At 41.0% G+C, this 16915-nt stretch overlaps 1 protein-coding gene across 2 annotated transcripts in view; it reads left to right on the top strand.

Annotated features, from left to right (window-relative positions):
- Positions 1-30: 30 nt before the first annotated feature.
- Positions 31-16915, top strand: part of shq1 (SHQ1, H/ACA ribonucleoprotein assembly factor) — a 32749-nt gene continuing 15864 nt past the window's right edge. Inside the window, exons 1-10 of one of the 2 annotated variants that reach the window (XM_044165785.1) lie at positions 31-167; positions 1973-2139; positions 2391-2455; positions 5069-5197; positions 5322-5482; positions 5584-5696; positions 5785-5882; positions 10662-10819; positions 11355-11408; positions 15929-16052. In XM_044165785.1, coding sequence (XP_044021720.1) covers positions 162-167; positions 1973-2139; positions 2391-2455; positions 5069-5197; positions 5322-5482; positions 5584-5696; positions 5785-5882; positions 10662-10819; positions 11355-11408; positions 15929-16052 — 1075 coding nt within the window. In that variant the 5' untranslated portion in view covers positions 31-161. Of the gene's footprint in view, positions 168-847; positions 1001-1972; positions 2140-2390; positions 2456-5068; positions 5198-5321; positions 5483-5583; positions 5697-5784; positions 5883-10661; positions 10820-11354; positions 11409-15928; positions 16053-16915 lie in introns of those variants that run through there. The other variant, XM_044165795.1, reaches the window with a different exon arrangement.

Below are 16915 nucleotides of genomic sequence, written 5' to 3'. Positions count from 1 at the left end.
TCCGCTCATGTCTGCGCGTGAGGGAGAGCAGCCCGAGTTGACATTTTGTTACCGCTCCCCGCTCGCATTTTTCTGCAGATGATGATGGAGAGCGGAGAGGAGCTCCTCAGCGTCCATGGAGGATTACACGGCGGAGGCGGGGCTTCTGCGGCATTACCGTAATGATGGTAGTACTACCGCGCTATTATATTGTAATAACCTTGTAAGGGTTCAAATATGTCCGTAGTAGGAGAGGTATTAATATATGTATTGTTTATCTAATTTTTTTCTTCAGTTTTCATTCATAAAGAAATAATTATCATCAGCATTTCAATGGCGTGTAGTGGTGTATCTTATTTCAACTACTTGCAACAATGCTTCATATTCTATAAACACATAGGTTTTTATTTGTAAATTAATAATCTATCAATCAAAGTGACTAGTAACTATATCTGGCAAATAAATGTAATGGAGTAAAAACTAAAATGTTTGCCTCTTAAATGTAGTAAAGTAGACGTATGAAGTAGCATCAAATGGTGCTTCAAAACTGCATTAATTCAAGTACTGTAACTGAGTAAATACAGTTACATCCCACCACCATGGCTGATAATGGACTTATTAATGAAGATTGTTGGTTGTTGGTTTAAGACTGTTGTTGTTTGTTTTGTTTTTCAGTATTTTTAAATTTGTATGTATTTCATACATTAATTGTGAAAGCGAGAAAAGTAAACTAATGGTCGGTTTTGCTTTGTCCACCTGTCACCTCCCGATGGACCTTTATGAGTCCCTGGACCTCAGTTTGGGAACAAATGTGTGCCACTTTAGCTCAGGTAAACTAGGCCTACATACAAACATTTCTTATTGCTATACCGACACATCCTGATACATTTCCATTAACGTACCTGTCAAAATTTGCCCGAACATTTTTACTGCCAGTTTACACTTTGTACTACGGTGAAACATGGACGCTACATCCAAGCGCTTCCAGTGAGGCTTGTTGGGATAAGTCAGTGTTTCTCTGGTGAGTGTGTATTTTTGTTAACTGTATCTCAAATGTCCTGTGTTTCAGTGACTGTCACTGATGGGATTTAAACAGTCCATGTCCACAGTACGCACTGGAATAAAAGTATCCTTAGTGTTGGGTAGTGGCACCGTAATATGTCAGCTAGCACTGTTGCTGTGCTATGTTAGCCCAAACACGAGGAGACCAATCATGTATTAGTTTAGTTTACAGGCTAGTAGCGAGCTAACCTTAAAACGAAACTTCATTTGAAAAACCAAGTCAGTGTGACTTAGAGCCCATCAACAAATATGATCGCTTCGTTCATCACCACTTTATGTCTTTTGATTATTAGAGTCTATGGTTAAATTCGGAATGCATGCAGGCCATTAAAGAAACTGTTAATATACACAAAATTTAGACCATGAGAGAATTTTTATGCACGTCAAGTCCCCAACTTCCGTCTCTGAATTAACGGTAACGTAGCAAATATCTTTAAAAAAATGCTTCTTGCTAGACGAGGGTTATGCCGGACATAATAATAGACCATTATAATTAGTAAAACGGGTTAAGCAATGTTTTTAAAGGTCCACACGTATGTCTATAAGTAAGACCTCTTTAAATGTACAGATTTTCGAATGCAGTTTGGTATGAATATCTCTCTTAAAAAGAGAGAACGGAAGGAGCGGGTTACGAGCTAATATTAAGCCAAAGTAAAGACACCTTTGGTAACTTGCTGCCGTAGGGAACGAGTCGTTGTGTTTTACACAAGCTTTGTTTACAGTTTTCACTGTGGCACATGTGTGGCACATGTGGGCTGCTGCTTGTGGAGACGTGATCGGGCATAACGACATTTAATAGAGTCAACCACAAGGTGGCATGCTATAGTAAGCTGGGGCGTCATTCATTCTAACAGCCTGGCAGACTCCTGTGGAATGTTATCCAATACATTGTAACTGGAGCTTAAGATTCTTCCTGTCTTTGATACTACAGGTCTGTATTACATCAATATTCATAATGATAACTCCTGCGTTTGACCTGAGCCAAGATCCCGAGTACCTGATCCTCAGCATCCGTGTACCCTACACCAGAACATCAGAGTTTGACCTCTTCATTGATGGAACAGATTTCAAGTTCTATGCTAAGCCCTATTTTCTCAGGTGAGTTAACCAATACACAGAAACTGATGCAACTGTGGACCTCCTTTTGAGACCTAGCATGGATGAAAGTAGCTAATTCATGGGCTTATCATGTAGCACCATCTATCATAGACTTGAATTTGCAATTATTTATTTTCTGACCATGGTAGCGGTCTCAATATCAATAGCAAATTGACAGGATCAAACAAATGGGGTGTTTGTCTTTGCTATTAGTGACTGTAACCATCTGGGTCTATGTATGTTATTTTCAGGTTATCTCTTCCTGGAAGAATAGTGGAGGATGGGAGAGAAAAGGCCAAATTTGACATTGATAAAGGTAGGTCACGTAATTAGATGATGATAACACATACAATGGCGGTAAAGCAGCGTGACTTGTCATATCAGTTGTATGGTGATGTTACATAACAAAATGCCTGCTGAGCTATTTCACTAAATGCACTGACAGCTGTTGCATTAAATGATAAAAAAAGAACAGTGTAGACCTGCTCTATATGAAAAGTGCAATGAGATAATTTCTGTTATGAATTGGTGCTATATAAATAAAATCGAATTGAATTGAATGGAGCCCAATTTTTTGCAATATTGTGGCTTCTAAGTAGCAATGCAAATTTAGCATGCCCACAACCTGGAGGAACGAGCAGTTTCCCAGACACACTTCCTACACTCAACCTGCCTTTTCCCTTATTTGATCAAATATGATTCAGTTAGTTTCTCAGGTTGCTGTAAAGTTCCTGCTGTTGTCTAAAACTATGTCTTGATTGGATGTCTGTCACTCTCTGCAATATAAGATATCAGCATTCTGTGAGCATTGAGCCAGATAAGCGCTGGGAGGCAAGAGAAAAAGAATAGTTCTATTGGAATATCTGATATCTTCATTTAATTTTATTTCCTCTGTGTTTGTTTGTTTTTTAACATAGTGACTTAGAAACAAGTAAAAGCATATTTTTTCAGGATACTTTTCTAAGTTCTAACTGTAGTTTTTTTTTTCCTCTGGTGTTTGTCAGAATGTGCTGACCTTTCTTTCAACAAGGGAAAACAGTTTTCCAGTATCTTGTTTTCAAAGTGGTACAAATGCTAGCTCAACATATTGAACTGTATTTCATACACACACTAACACTAAACCATATAAACATACCAGACCTTCCAGTAATCTGTATGCTGAACAGAGGTTGTAAAAAGCAGTGTAATCTTTTTGGCATTTTTTTTTTTTACCTTTTATTGGATAGTTTCACAGTGAAGATACAGTCAGGAGTATGGGAAGAAAGAGAGGTGTATGACATCGAACAAAGGTCCCTGACTGGAATTGAACCGGGGACGTTGCAGTGATATGATATGTGTCTTAACCACTAGGCCACCAGGACGCCCCAAATTGGTGTAACTGACTGGGTTTATTGTCTTTATTGGGCCACATTGTAAAGAGTTGAATGTTCACTAAACTAAGAGTGAGTCTCAATGTGATAATGTCTGCAACTGGGATATGTCAGGAGATGTGCAGGTGCATGATGTGCATGTGGCATGCTATGTTGGGTTTGCAGTTGGTAAAAAGAACAGTGTTGACCAGAGTTTGATGACAACAACACATAAATATTTGGTGAAAATGTAAATCGTTGCAATTGGAAACGTTAGACATCCTGGTCCTTAAAATAAAAAAACGTAGATTTGCTTGCTCTGCATGATATTGGTGACCAGTCACACTCTTACAAGGCACTGACCGAAACATGGTTGTAATAGCAGTCAGTGATTGATCCCCGGGGTGTCTTTAGTTTGTACTTCAGTCAGTCAGCCAGGCTAAATTAAGCTACTGTTCATGTTATTTCATCCCCTTTAAAGGGCCACTGGAACCATCTGTAATGTCATAATGATTACAGCCTGCAGGCTGTCTGTAATATCTCTCTTCACAGTGACAGTGACAGGGAGCTCATGTAGGATGTTCTATGTTGTCATTATTTCTAATATATAAAGAGCAAATTAAACATTATAATAACTTGAGGTGACATTCACTAGTGATCTGTCTTTCATTTTCTGTTGCACATAATCAGTACTAATGAAGTTGTCTTTATGGAGGCGTCTGCCTTATGGGCTTTGACACCTCGTTGCCCGTCTGTCAGCATGGCCCCAGTTAACACACTGTGTCCAAATAAGCCTGTAACATCTGCTAATAAAGCTCCGCTAATGAGTGTCCTTGTTTAGACTTATAATGAACAATCATTAAGATCCCTCTTTCTGGCTCCGCATTCTGCAAGGGCTGCAACTCAAGCAATTAGTCAGCACCGTAAAACACATCTGAGCTATAACACTTGACATTTTATGATGTCTTTAGGCTACCATCAGATTATCTCTGTGGTGTCGCCAAATCAGTGTAAATCATCAAACATGTGTCGCCTGTTTAGTTTTAATAGCAGTTTGTAAAGAAACAACTTAATTTTGAAGTATTGCATGCACAGGTGGCCAGATTGATTGGCCATCATTTGTTATAAAGAGATATTTACTTTCAAATTGAAATCTATGGCTGTACAAAAAGTGATTCTTTTTTCTTTAGGATTAAAATTAGTAGTCTGTGATCAGTTATTGACTTCCTAGTGTGTTGTCATGTTTTTGTCGTCCTCTCTTCTCGCACGTAGTGAGTCATCAATGTGAGAATTTATTTTCAGACATTCACCACTTGTCAGTTTATAGAGAGCATTTTGTCTTTTCTTTGATTTAAAACAACTTCTCAACTTAGTGTAAATATATATAATAATTCACATGTATTATAAATGTAATTCATGGGGGGGAAAAGCTGAAAATGTAGTATTGGGTTGAAAGTAATGCCTGGTTTCATTATCCATTTATCTTCTGATTATTCTTTTTTAATGAATAGCCTTGTATGTAATGTCTAAACTGTAATGGTTAAAAAACATCCCTTACTTCATGTCCTATCTTGCTGCAGGTCTCTTCACTCTTCGGGTCCCTAAGGAAACAGCCGGAGAGCACTTTAAAGAACTACAGATGCTGACAAGTCTCCTCGCCCCAAAAGGCTCCCGCTCTGCAAAACCACTGGTAGAGGACGTAAGCACAGGTGAGTCAAATCTGTACATGAGTCGAACTTGTTTATTAACTGAAAATCAATCATTTAGAGTATGTAGATAGGAATGGTGCAGTATTAATCTAGAACCAACCATAACATCTTAACATTTCAAAAGGATACAGTGAAAGCATGGGAGAGGATGAAGATGAAGATGAGGAAGAATTTGACTGGCAGGTTGAGCAGGAAGTGTACAAGGAGAGCTCTGAGGAGGAGCTGAGAGCCTTGCAGAAATATGGTTTTGGCAATCAGAGGTCTGGAGTGTTTGCAAGATTACAGGTGAGGTTACAGATAACGATGCTGAATAGAACTTTTTCAATCATACAAATAAAGTTAAGATGACATTGCAAGAAGTTCATGTGTTAGGCCTGTCCTGGCAGGAGGAACTGAGCGATGTGACTGATGTCAAGAACCCAGAAGGAACTACAGCAGCAGAGAGGAGGCAGGCACGGTTGAACGCAGAGGCATCTGCTTTTTCTCCTGACCACTATCTGTGAGTTAATCAAAGTCAAAACCTCTGACACCCTAAAACATAGCTTTCCCCCCCTGTGCTGTCTGCCAACATCTTTGTGTCATTGCAGGGCTGATTTGTTTGAGGATGATGAGATAAAGGGCCTGCTGAAGCTCAGGCCATGGTGGGCAAAGCTGAGTCCTTCTACAGAGCAGGAAGGAGAAGCTCGTGAGTTCAGGTTATCCCTTCCTAATCTTTCAAAATGTGATCTATAGAACTTTTAATTTGAATTGTGTTGCTTGGATTAATCTAATATTTGGCTGCTTTCAAAAAACAGTAACATGAATTTGCACTTTTTATTTTTTTATTAAACTTTTCCAGTGAACAGTCAAATTATGTAAAAAAAATAAATAAATAAATAAAAACAAAGAAGACAAAATATAAATAAAATATGCTGTATCTAGAAGACTTCAACTGTAGGGCTGAGTAGAGTAGTGTGTGTTTGCACGGTAGACATGGGTGGATTGCGTGTGAATTTACACTTTTTCAATTCAAAGTTCTTGGTTTGCCATCTTCAATTTGCACCGTTACGCTCAATGCAACAAGGACAAAAACATTTTTTGTTCTTGTAGTGGGATACATATCACAATTAAAAATAACCAACAAAGTAGTGACTGAAGGCTACCAGAAGGTGGCATGAAGTGGCAGAAATTGAGAGGGCAATCATGCAGGTTTGTTAATATTTTTTGACCAAATTAAAATACTCTTAATGACCATTTTTACTATTCCCAGTAGTACTATTCCCAAAACTTCACTAATAGTATTGTGACTTGAAATACTGTATATGCAGAATTCCAAACAGGAATCTGTTGGCTGGGATTTATGCCCTCAAGGCGCTGACATTGTTCTCTGACAATATATTAATCCCCAAAGGACACAAGTCTTTTCACTGCCCCCTTGTAGTGGAAGGTCAGCTAGAAAGCTACAGAGCTGCACGGCCTGCCAAAGTGCCTCAGGGCTCTTCATCAGGAAAGACACTTTCCATTATGAGAGATTGAACTTGGACCTTCTCTAATCACCACGTTTCTCTGCTGCCCGTTGACATCTGCTGAGTTAGACTGTGACAACTCAAAAAAGGCCAGGATTTCTACTTTCTTGCATTTTCAATCCAAATTCAGGTTTTCTTTTTGCAGTCACTTCCCATCCATTTCAAATCAATGGCTCATTTACTTAGATAGAGAAATTGTGCTTGTTGACTGGAGCCTCCCATCTTCATTTCTCCGTTCAGCCTCTTGCATAGGAGTGATAGCTTGTGAAGCCTCGGCACTGCGAGAGACTATTTAATTGTCCTCGAACAGCCTGCTAATTCCCTGCACTTCCACTGTTTAAGCAGGCACGTGGCTCATAGCCACAGTTTGTGTGTAATGCATGGGTGTCGTACTCTCTCGAGAGGATTTAGATTAAATAGATAGCATTATCGCAGGAGGGAGGGCTGCTGCCACCAGCGCAAGGGCCCGATCGCTGATGAGCAGCCATCAGTCAGCAATGCAAAGGCCATTAGTTTAGCCTCCATAGAACATTACTGTTCCCTGTAGCCCCGCCGGCTCCCTCGTCTCATTCTGCATTCTAAGACTGAGTGCCTCAGTCGGGAGTCCAGGCGTAGATAAATGGGCCAAATTAAACTTAATGGCTTGATTGACAGGGCGAATATCATTAGCCTCAGCTGAGTGTGAAGAATGGCGTCGGTCAGGAGATTTAAGCGGCTTGCCGTCAAATCTTGAAAGCATGCTCATGATTTTAACTGTTTGTCGTATAAAATGGCGACTACAACTCCTCCATGTAGGTTTTAAAGACTTTTTCTCCCTTCACTTCAGCTAAGTCTGATATTTATGTCACCTGACAGATGAATGTGGACACAAGTGCTAATGAAGTAGAAACTGGCCCCTTTGTGCTCTCCAGTGTCAGGGCCAGCACGCTGACAGGCCACAGCTGTCCACTGGAGGCTTGTATTCACACACTGGTCCAGGCTAAATTGTCCTGACAGCTTGGTCTCTGTCTACCTGCTGCACTTTGTTATGGCTGGGTTTATAAAGCTGACCTTTGACCAAGTTAGATAGTACTACTGTACTACTACACTACCCAAGTTTACAGTTTGAGCAGACTGTGTCATTAAATATCCCTTTGATTTGATACTTGACATGATCACAGTGTGTGTATGCACAAAATTAACTATATCTGCCATCCATGGTCATATGTTGACCTCTTACATTTGTGAAATTCTGCAAGTGTTTTCCAACCCTCAGCAGTATTTCGATAAAGCATATTTACTCCATGCCATCAGGCCATCTGGACCTGTAGAGAGCAGTGAAGAGCCAGGCTGCCGTTCCAACTGGAGGAATTAGGTCAGAAATTAATTTGCAATCAGCTGAAGCCCTCATACACTGTGAGCTAATGCCCATTAGAACTGATTGGCTCCATAGCGGCGATGAATGAATGTGGCGTTGAATAAATCTATCAGTCTGCTCACCTCACAGGTTTGCCTGCAGAATTAATAGAAAATATATCCGCATCGTGAGGCTGCTGGGTCCAACCTGCAAGAGGGTCGATGCTCTGTTACCATTTAGATTTTGCGTTTACTTATTGTGAATATCAGTTTTTCATTGCAAAGTCTGAGTGTATTGTGCAACATCTGTCTTCAGAACAGACATCCGGTGTATCTGCTGAAATCTCTATGATCATTTTTGTGCGAATGATGTTCCACAAAAACACTTAGAAACCCTGCATTATGTCAACATATGTATACTAGATACATCTTTGCTTGTATATTGTTATTTATCAAGTGCCTGTGCATCCTGGCTTTTGTCTACTGTGTGTGTGTGTGTGTGTGTGTGTGTGTGTGTGTGTGTGTGTGTGTGTTTGAGAGACACTGGACGCACATTTGCTTGCATATCTGTTGCGTAAATCTGTTATTTTTAAAAAAAACATTTTCTCTCCATCTCTCAATGTGTGTGTCTTTGCAAGAGTTTGAAGAAGAGTGTGTGTAGATGTGGGGGCACGTGCATGTGGGTCTTTGTGTCTGTCTGTCTGCCTGCCTGCCTGTCTGTCTGTGCGTGTTCTCCTCGGCTGTGCTCTCCCACTGCAGCTGCACTGCCGAGGGACTCAGGTAGCGTCTGCAGGGAGCTAAAACCTGACGTAATGCAGCAGGAATCTCCTTCCCAGAAGAGCCAAGTTCCCACTGCAGCCAGAGAGATCATTCTGAAGCGCTGTGTGTGTGTGTGTGTGTGTGTGTGTGTGTATATATATATATATCTCGAGTGTGCCTGTGTGTGTGTGCATTTGTGTATGTGCTCCAGCCAATATACACCAGTGCTTCTTGCACATCAGGGGCTCAGTGCAGGGACTCTCCTCTCCTCATGCAGAGAGAGGAATTGCTTTCAGCTGTTTTACAAGCTGCTGGGAGAAAGGGAAAAAACGGTTGAGTTACAGCACGTTCCTGCAGACATTCAGTGCGCCTTTCAATACTGAACGATGCAGATAGCTTAAATGAGATTGAAGTCTGTTTGTGCCGCCCTATTAGGCTTGCCACAGATCCCCATTAAGCAGATGTCTCTTTCAAAACGCAACAGTTAGTGAATTTGCAGAGAGCAGGGAAGCAGAGGTTTTGAGATATTTTCATATGATGGAACTTTATATTTTCTTAATGCAAAGCTGTTTAGCACATCTAAATGGGATTGGCTTTACTAATTTTCTAATTAAATGTAGGCCTATTTATATTTTGCTTCTGCACCTTATCAACTCCTGTCATGTTGTGCCTCAACTAGGCACTTTGTCCCCAACTGCTCCAGAATAGCAGTTCATAGGCCAACAGTAGAAAACAGGTTTTGCTGGTGTGAATATGTGAAACAGTCGGAACCCAAAGCAGAGAGTTGTTGGAAAATACGTACAACTTTTTAAAACACAGTTTACTTGTGAAAACGATGTGCATCCACACTAGTGTTTTCAGGTAACGATGTCCGAGTGGTTATAGGGGTGTATGTGACTTATCTTAGTGCTGACCTGACACTGTGTGGTAAGACAAAGAAGGAAAATCCATTTGATGCAGCCGTTTGAGTGTGTTGATACTATATTTGAGGAGTGGGAGAATTGTTCCTGGACGTTTAGCTTTAATGTTGAGGCTTGTTGAAAGCCGCTCTACACTCTGATTTGGGGAGCCTCCATCCTGCAATTCTGATTGAACATAGTTTTGTTTTGCACATTTTGCCCTCCACTTTGTTCGCACTTATTCTAAACACAATTTTGCCACACAGACTGTAAGCTGCTATTGTGTAATGAAAATCACCTGCAGCTGGACAGTTGATCGAGTTATTTCAAGTTCGCACTACATCTATGACACTTGCGTGGTGGCCTTAATGAGATATGGAGAAGGCGTCTGTTTCATTGCATACTGTATGTTTCAATTTGTGAACACACAGGCACTTCCAGATAAACATGCACATACATGCTAAAAATCCAGGCTTCCCGCAGATTTTGGTGAGAATTCATCGGAAATACCAGAATCTCGGTCCAGAGCATTCAGCCCTACACCATACATCACTGTTTTCCAAAAGTTCTGTTTTCCCTGTTCACACTGAAACACGAGGGCACTGTTTTCAGATTGATCCACTCTTGGGATTGTTTTCGAAAAATTCAGTTTTGGGTGTGAAATCATTGGCTTATTGTGGACAGAAGGCCAAAACCAAGATGAAAATGATGCATTTTCAGATTTAGCCGCTTAGTGTGGACGTAATCTTAAAGCTTTACGACTCTAAACTTATCTTATTAAGCTGCTTTTATCACAGTGGTGTCAAAATGAAACGTTGTGCCTTTTATCTTGATACATGATGGTTTCCATATGTATTTGATATCAAAATTGTTGCTTTGTATTTCCAACTAGTGATTGAAGAGCATGCTTACATTAGGAAGTTTTGATGGTGTGGAGAGCTTCACACAATCCATGTTTTCATGCAGCTGTGTCATTCACCGACGATGAGAAGGAGCAGCTGAGAAAATTCACCAACCGCTCCTACCTGCTGGACAAGACGTCCCGTTACCAAGTGTGGCTCAGCCTTGTGGACATCCTGCTGGCTTATTCCTATGAAGTGCGCTCTACAGAGGGAGAGCACAATGTGAGTGAGTCAGTGTATGTGTGAAGAGGCAACCCCTCCTGAGCAGCACTTAGCCTTGGATGACAAAACCCTCTATCCTCAAATCCTTTAGACCCCCTTCCATTTCATTCAGAGCCTTAAGAGATTACCAGCAGATCCGAGAGCTCAGTCCAGGCCTCTTTGTGTCACTCCTCTAAGGTAGCTGCAGAAAGGCAAGGTGAGCGAGGCTGATTTCATGGTTAAAGACAGTTCATAGCATGCGCGAATGAAATACTAGAGATATTTGATACAGCAGAATGTTGAATTAAAACCCAGCTATGAAAACAAAATCTATAAAATGCGAACATTTTAATTTCCATTTGGGATATTATAATGTGGAGAGAGTCTAGAGCAAGCCCCCTAGTTTATTTCAAATTGTTTGTAGCCTGCTCTTTACTGTGAACAGAAATCTGAGCAGCTGCTTTCCATGCTTTCGTTCAAGCAGAATTAATTGTACTGCATGTTCTTGTCATATTTCCTGTCTGTTATTGTTGTTATTGTCCCTTCTTCCCTGCAGGTAGAGTCACCGTGGACTATCAGAAAACTCAGCGGGACTCTCTGCTGGCTGGAGGTGAGTCAGTTATTGCACAAGAAATAAGATGAGCGGCACTCAATGATTTACTCTCACATACGTATTTATTTGTTTATTTAACTTTCTTTAAATTTCAGGGACAATGCACCTTATTAAACATGACTGTAAATGAGCCAGAGCGCAAGTCAAAGAATAGCCAAGACACACATTTTTATCTGTAGTCCCTGGTCAGAAGTCCACTGACTCTTTGCCTTTAAGGGGAACTCCACTGATTTGACACATCAGAGTCTGTACAGGTCTTGGGGAGTACTACTGCATATGTGAAAAAAGTTGCATGAAGCCTTTTGTGGCTCCAGAGCGAGCTGTGCGAAGTCTGATAAATGATGTCAGCGCTAAGGTTGAAGACTACAAGCTAGAAAATGAAAATCTGGATTCTATATCTCTGGTTCTTCTGCAACCACTGTCCATCGTGAGTCTGACAGTGTTATAGGAGTGCAATGCTAAATCATCGGAGTCCTCTTTTAATTCATGCTGCACTGAATGGATCTGCTTCTGTTTTCCCCTGGTCATATCTCTACTTTGACTTCATACCTCTAAATATTTCCTCCTGTTTTATAATGCAACTGACTAGCAGCCTTAACCACTTGTGCTTTTGAAGTTGTCTGTGGGTAACTAAGCATGAGACCCAGTAACAGATGGAACTGGTTTCCATTAAGTTGCAGATGTGTATTCAGAGTACATGTTGGCAGATCTTGTTGCCAAACTGCTGTGAGAGAGCTGGCACGTCGCTGTTCCTGACCAAGCAAACGTGGTCGGAGTGTCTTTATCAACCATTCTTGATATTTGTGATGCCTTGCTGATTGTGTCTCTCTCACCAATAAAATGTCAGCGTGGCAGGACACCAGTACATGGAAACTGAACTTGTTCTCTCCTCAAGTGTTGCTGAAAGTTTTATCGTCTGCTTTTTTATTTTATCAATTACCAAAATGAAAAAAGGACCAAATAATGTTCTGTTTCATTCCCATCCCCAATTTCAACTAGCCAGCAAATAGACAAATGCTTATTTGTCAGGAAGGGGGGAAAATATAGAGACAGTTTGTGGCGGAAATAGGGCATGATTTCCATTGAAATGTGCTCTAGTCAGCGCCAGATATAAGATTTTTGGACAATGTAAGTCCAACAGAGTTCAGAGGTTTGCTCTTTATCTTAAAGATGACATTCTCACAGAGGCAGTTCTTTTGTTCTTCAAGTTCGGCTTATGTTGGCAAGGAACTGCTTGTGAAACAAGGTTATTTAATAATGCAAGTATATCTTCTTTTTTATAACTACAAAAGAAGAAGAAGAAACAAAGACAAGAAGTTGTCTATCTTATTCTGTGTTATTTTGTATAGTTTGTATTTCAGACTTTCAGATCTTTGTAAAATCATTGTGAGCGCATTGAACTGTGAACCTTTTTAAAATACCAACAATGTGAATATGATTAAGAATGTCATAACAAAAGGCAGTAGCTCGGCTCCTCTTGTATTATCTTCTTGTAATTCTTAAGACTTGTGGTTGCCTCTGATCATGGCTCAGCAGCATACTTTGTGGGTAGGTTGGATGTATTATGTAAATATGTTGATAATTGCATCAATGTTTGAAGACACATTATAGGCTGATAAATCAGACTGATTTATCTATCCACGTCACTAACATGAGCCTTCAATGGGAACTACAGGGAGTTGTTAATTGTTGGACTTGGCACATTACCTGAGTTCTATACAACAGCAGTAACAGGTGTTCCCAATTCAAAGAGCAAATGATAGAGTGTGTGTGTGTGTGGTCTGTCTGCTCACAACCTGCCACTAGACAATCACTTGAGCGTGTGGTGTGTGTGAATGGAATTAGAAATAAGAGATGTTGTCTAACATCTTAGCCCATGTCCACAATAGGAGAACACGTTTTTAAAATTCTTTTTGTGTCAAATTGGGTTCCATTCAAGCTTGTGATAATTAAGTTTGCTTTCCACAATGACATGCCAAAACAGCAGTAAACAGTTAAATCTCTCCTCCTCTTCAGGTGTTCTCATGGTTACATTTTTCTTTTTTCTTTTTACATGACTGCACAAGTATAAAATAGTGATTTAATCTGTTACGATAAAATCACAGGTTTATTCATCAGTGTAAACATACATACAAATCCATTTTGACTCTTGGGGGCTGTTCCAAGAAGCATGTTCACTGAGTAATCCGGATAACTTTGCTGAGTAAAACCTGACCTGGAACAGGTCACTTTACGTCAGACCTTATTCCAGATTTGAGAAGGTCCCACATTTTACTCACCAAAGTTATCCAGATTACTCTATAAAAGTGGTTCTTTGAACAGGCCCCTGTATTGTGAGAACAAAGTAACGGATCACAGGGATGTTGGTGACAGAAATTTGGGTTCTTAACATTTCTGTGTTATAGTATCTTTGCAGGTGTAGTTTTGTAAAACATTGTGGTTTTTCTGTCCGTCCTGGAACGCTGGAGTATTGTTTCAAAATGTTCCACTCTAGGATGCTTAGTGTGTCTTGTATCCACATGAATCTAGATTACTAGATCTAGTTGTAGCGTTGTACCGGCACGGAAGCTAAGCAATGTACTGCTGTGGACAGAATCAGCAGCAAAACGTATTTTAGTCACCTAAAAGAAGGCCCACCGAAGAAATCAATATCAGTTCAAGTGTACGCTATATTTTGAGTATTTTCAGCACTTTACCTTGCCTCTTGCATAAACCGCTAAAAGTCTGACCCAAAGAGCTAACCTCCGGCGGCATTATACAGTCGCGGCCAAGTTGCACTTATGCGTAGGAATACAGAAGTTGAGAAACGGTTGAGAAAATGTAGTTCCAAAGGAAATGGCTGTCTGACGTCAAGGTAAAGCGCTGAAAATATTCAAAATATTGCATACACTTAAACTGATATTGATTTTTTTTTTCGGTGGGCCTTCATTTAGTTGGCTCAAATAAGTTTTGCTGGAGACCCTGTCCACAGCAGTACATTGCTTAGCTTCCGTGATGGTACAACTCTCTGCTTCTGCTTCTTCAAACTGGGGACGTGCCAACCGCCGTCTACTGCCGGAAATACACTGACTTTAACAAATAACCATAAATCAAGCTTAAATGTCAACTGATACTTAGCAGTTAATGAAGGTTATACCATTTCTGTTTCTGTAGACCAGGCGTGGTGCTCAATTCAGACCTCTTTTGTATTTTATTTTATTATTGTTTGCGCTCAAGAGGGTTGTGGGTTGTTGTCGCCTGTTGTTTCACGCTTTCAGTGACAACAGTTGTGCATGAACACACATCTGACTAGACAGATGTTGCTGCTGAATAGATGATCCTTCATTAATGTTAGGGACACTTTTGAGTTCACACTAGACTACAGAAGTGTGTCCCAGAGCACCTACAAATATTTCTTAAGTGATAGGATCCCAGAATGTCCTCAAATTAGCTGTTGGTCATGCGCACATGGGTCACCACTTGTGATCAAATCAGCTAAGATGCATTTCGTTGCTAATTCTAAAGAAGCCACTGAGGCTGCTTGGCGGTGTTTAGTTGCCTAGACCTTGACCACAGTTTGAAAGGTAGTAGTTTTCCTGCTGAGGTGACAGTGGAGTAAAGAACAGTCTTCACCTGCCTGCCAGCCCTTTACTGCTCATCAGTCAGTCAGCAGAGCTGTCAGCTCCTATTGACAGGCCATCCCGCTCCCTGTCTCCCCCTCCTCCTCCTCCTCTTCCCTTCACCCTGTACGCTACAATAGATTCCGCTCTGTCTTTGACTGCCTGCCTGTCTGTGTGTCACCGCTGATATCAGCTCTGCTTGCTCACTCCATTCTCCCTCTCGGCTGTCTTTTTTATGCTCTCACTGTCTATCTCTCTTGCCTCGCTTATGCCTAACATTCTCCTTCCCCCCGCCACCTTATCCCACCCCCATCCCCTCCTCCCTCCATCTGCTGCATGTTTATTTGTCCTCAGTCGACTGCACTGGTGTGACTGTGAGTCGTCTCCCCCCCCCGCAGCAGCAGACCTTATTTACACTCCTGCTAAACAAGCCCAAGGGAGAGCATGATCCCCGATGACACGCACTCGCAAGCTCGCAACACATCTTCCAACAAGCCACAGAGAAAAGAAGACAAAGAAACACAGGATAAAAATCTCTCTTTCTGTCTCCAGGCTGTGTGTCCATTAGTGCAGAGAAAATCTGAGAGTGGAGCCAGTGATTAAAAAGAAGCAGCAATTAACAGGCCAGAGCTGTAGAGGTGTTTAAGAGTTGTGAGCCCCCATTTTGCCAGCTCTATAAATGAAGAGTTGTTAGGAGTAATTAGCACACCAGTGCCTGCAATGAACACCAATGGGAGCTAGTCTTCAGCCTAAGAAAAAGAGGACAAAAAGTTCCTGGGCTGAAATACCTGTCTAAACCAAACCTTTACTGTCAGTTGCATCTTCGTGTCTATCTCCATTTCCTTCTCTCATTAAATAAAAACATGGTGTATTTTTGTGCTGGATAGCTTTCTGAGTCTCATGTTCTCTGTTCTGCAGACGTACAGCTCCTTACAAGACGTCCTGGTGTCATTTGGACGGAGGGTTTTGTGCTACCCACTCTACAGACACTTTGCCATGGTCTCTGTGGCTGTTCGTGACACAATTAAGATTTTGCAGTCAGGTGAGTCCCCTAAGAGCACCGCACCACCAAACCCTCCCACACACACATTAGCTGCTTTTCCACCAAAAGTACCAGGAACTTTTATCCCCAGGAACTACTTTTCAAGGAACTAAAAAGTTCTTCGGCCCATTGTTGTGTGCGTGTCCACTACAGTCTAAAGACCCGGGAAGATTAGGCAAATTACACCTATTAGGTTACACCTATCACACAGCTGCATAACACTATTGTTTTAACTTATTAAACACATCACCTGCCATTCAGCAAAAAGACCTTTGCTTATTTTAACCCATGCACTCTCACCTGTTTTAAATACTGAGCTTGAGAGCCACTGCCTCCTGAGAGCATTGCAAATATTAGAATATGGTAACACAAGCATAAGCGTTATGTGTCTTTTCACATATGTGGTAGTATACATTTGTTTTCAGATACAAAAACAGCCACTGTACACACATTTGGTTCCACAACTATTTATTAATCTGCCGAAATATAAATGTGCAAAATACAGCGTTTGTGTGCTTCAGCAGCACGAGACATGGGAGGAGGGCTGCTGTTGGTCGCAGGAGTAAATACACTGGTCTCTGCAACCTGCAGTTCAGTGTGCCTGCCTGTTTCATCTGAAAGACATGTTGGGAAAAAAAAACAAACGTTGTGTCTCACTGCAACGACATTAACAAGATATAATTTTGTACGATAAATTTAGCCAACCCTTGTCTTAAGGAACACCACGATTTTACACCATTAACTTTAGCGGTTGGTGTTAGCATGTAGCTAACATTAGCTTTTGGTTAGCGTACCAACAGCATGACAACAGTTAGTGTTATAGTATTTAACAAGCAGTATGTGGGTCAAATGTGATTTACCTT

This window comes from Siniperca chuatsi, linkage group LG2 (assembly GCF_020085105.1).
Source record: "Siniperca chuatsi isolate FFG_IHB_CAS linkage group LG2, ASM2008510v1, whole genome shotgun sequence".
Lineage (NCBI taxonomy): Eukaryota > Metazoa > Chordata > Actinopteri > Centrarchiformes > Sinipercidae > Siniperca > Siniperca chuatsi.
Note: the sequence above shows the minus strand (reverse complement) of the source record. Positions and strands in the feature narration are given on the sequence as shown.